This window comes from Engraulis encrasicolus, chromosome 1, assembly GCF_034702125.1.
Source record: "Engraulis encrasicolus isolate BLACKSEA-1 chromosome 1, IST_EnEncr_1.0, whole genome shotgun sequence".
Taxonomy (NCBI): Eukaryota; Metazoa; Chordata; class Actinopteri; order Clupeiformes; family Engraulidae; genus Engraulis; species Engraulis encrasicolus.
Genome location: NC_085857.1, coordinates 16123784 through 16125913, shown reverse-complemented (window position 1 = coordinate 16125913; position 2130 = coordinate 16123784). Strand labels below are relative to the sequence as shown.

The window sequence follows — 2130 nt, the reverse complement described above, 5'->3', positions numbered from 1 at the left end:
CACAGGTGTCTCCTTTAGGAGATCAGCAGGGCGCTCCTTTTCTACCGTGTGTGTGTGTGTGTGTGTGTGTGTGTGTGTGTGTGTGTGTGTGTGTGTGTGTGTGACAGAGAGAGAGAGAGAGAGAGAGAGAGAGAGAGAGAGAGAGAGAGAGAGAGAAGAGAGAGAGAGAGAGAGAGAGAGAGAGAGAGAGAGAGAGAGAGAGAGAGAGAGAGAGAGAGAGAGAGAGAGAGAGAGAGAGAGAGAGAGAGAGAGAGAGAGAGAGAGAGAGAGAGAGAGAGAGAGAGAGAGAGAGAGAGAGAGAAAGAGAGAATGGGAACACAAAATAAAACTCATAACAGATGTTGTCAGCATCTATCTATTGCCAGTGTACCATCATTCCAGAGCCGCTGAGAGCAGGTGTGTTATGTTTGGCTGAAGGTGCCCTGTGCTGAACACCTGGCACAATGATGGGCAGTGGTGGGTGTGTGCATCGGGTTGACTGTGAAACAACAAAGATTCAATGCTTGAGATGTTTGGTGTGTTTGGGTGGGGGGTGTCAACATCTACGCATTCCATATTGGCCCACTATTCAAATAATCAACTTGCAATAACAAAAGGGGCAAAAAAAAAACAACAATCTATCAAACGCTCCAACTGTCAACAAATGACACAGGTGAAGCCTGTGTAAGCCTACTTCACTTCCATGAGGTAAAAGGCATGCTTGGGGAGAGTGGAAACACTGCCTTGATCTGACAATCTGTGTGTGTTTGACAGTTGGCACCTTTTTAACTGCATTGAGATGTCACTTACACAACCAAGTCTGTGTGAAAAGCCTGTCAAAAACCAGTGAATATTATCTAAAGCCAATTTTTCTATACTAATAATACAGGTTTATAGTGGTTATCAGCCCTGAAGCCTGAAAGAGCACACGTTCGCAGTTCGCACGCATTTCGTGCCTCAATAACACAGGGGGCGGGGTAGGGAGGCTTGTCAAACAATTCAAGCACCGTGAACATTTTTGGAATTCCATCACCCTCGTCTGGAACAAGGTAACCTGCTAACAAGCTAGCCAGGGCTTCACGACTCCGTTTCACAAACGCCCCAAGCCGCACTTGTTTCCCTGCCTGGAATACCATTGTGTTATTCATGCTGGAGTGAATATATTGAGTTAGGGCGAGAACGCAGCAACTGCCACAACTTCGGAATGCCCAACATCATTTATGTTAGCCGAGGCTAATCCACATAGCTCTGTAGCATTTTGGCAGGCTGCTTGTGAGAGCGAACGAGCCCCTCTCGAGAGGGAAAAACATCCAGTCCCTTGGAATGTTCATGGACGTTTGCCACCACATTCCAGCCAAGTGCTGCTAGCCTCCGTTTTCACACACAACAACTGAACACATATTCCCTGAGAACCAACATACCTGCAATTCTGCTCGTTCCACCTCCCACTGGGCTCGTTCGACCTCGAACCGGGCCCATTCGTGCTGCAGAAAGTGCAGTATCCCCGGAATACTGTACTGCGCCCTGGCCGCCTCTCCACCACCGCCGTCGCCCGGTTGTGGCGCTTTCCCTCCGCCGCCACCGCTGGCTAATAACGAGTTGTTGTTATTGTTGAAGAACACACCGGGCCCTGCCTGTTCGTCCATGGCCAGGCCCAGACTGGAGGCAATCGGTCGCGATGCCCAACAGTGCCGCCTGTTTTTCCGCCTCCTGTCACTGCTATAGATCCGTCAGGGGTGCGGAAAATGGACAAGAGTAGTGCCTCTCTCAGTGTTGGTTCCCACAGCCCTCCCTACTGGTGCTGCTGCTGAGCACGCAAACTCATGTCTGGTTGTCTTGTCATGGGGTGACGTCACCGCCAAACGCACGCCTCGCTGTGTGTTTTTTTCCTCCCTCGGCGTTCGGGCAACATCCTCGATTCAGATTGGCGGCGAAGGTCCATTCACACGGAAATCACCAATCACATTTTAGGGCAACCACAGTGTGATTTTAATCACTAGGCCTACATGATGGATTACGTTCTATGGAAAATAATAATTATTCGAAAGGAAAAAACGTGTGCCTCATCAATATTGTGGAATAGAACAATTATCTCCCAGTGACATAACATCTTTCACCTTTCTGTAATCTAGAGATGCTGAAGTGGGCCTA

The 2130-nt window shown here is 49.0% G+C and overlaps 1 protein-coding gene across 2 annotated transcripts in view; it reads right to left on the bottom strand.

Annotated features, from left to right (window-relative positions):
- strn (striatin, calmodulin binding protein) overlaps positions 1 to 1788 on the bottom strand; it is a 112765-nt gene extending 110977 nt beyond the window's left edge. For both annotated transcript variants that reach the window (XM_063198002.1, XM_063198009.1), the window contains exon 1: positions 1401 to 1788. In XM_063198002.1, coding sequence (XP_063054072.1) covers positions 1401 to 1625 — 225 coding nt within the window. In that variant the 5' untranslated portion in view covers positions 1626 to 1788. The remainder of the gene's footprint in view (positions 1 to 1400) is intronic.
- Between the last annotated feature and the right edge of the window lie 342 nt (positions 1789 to 2130).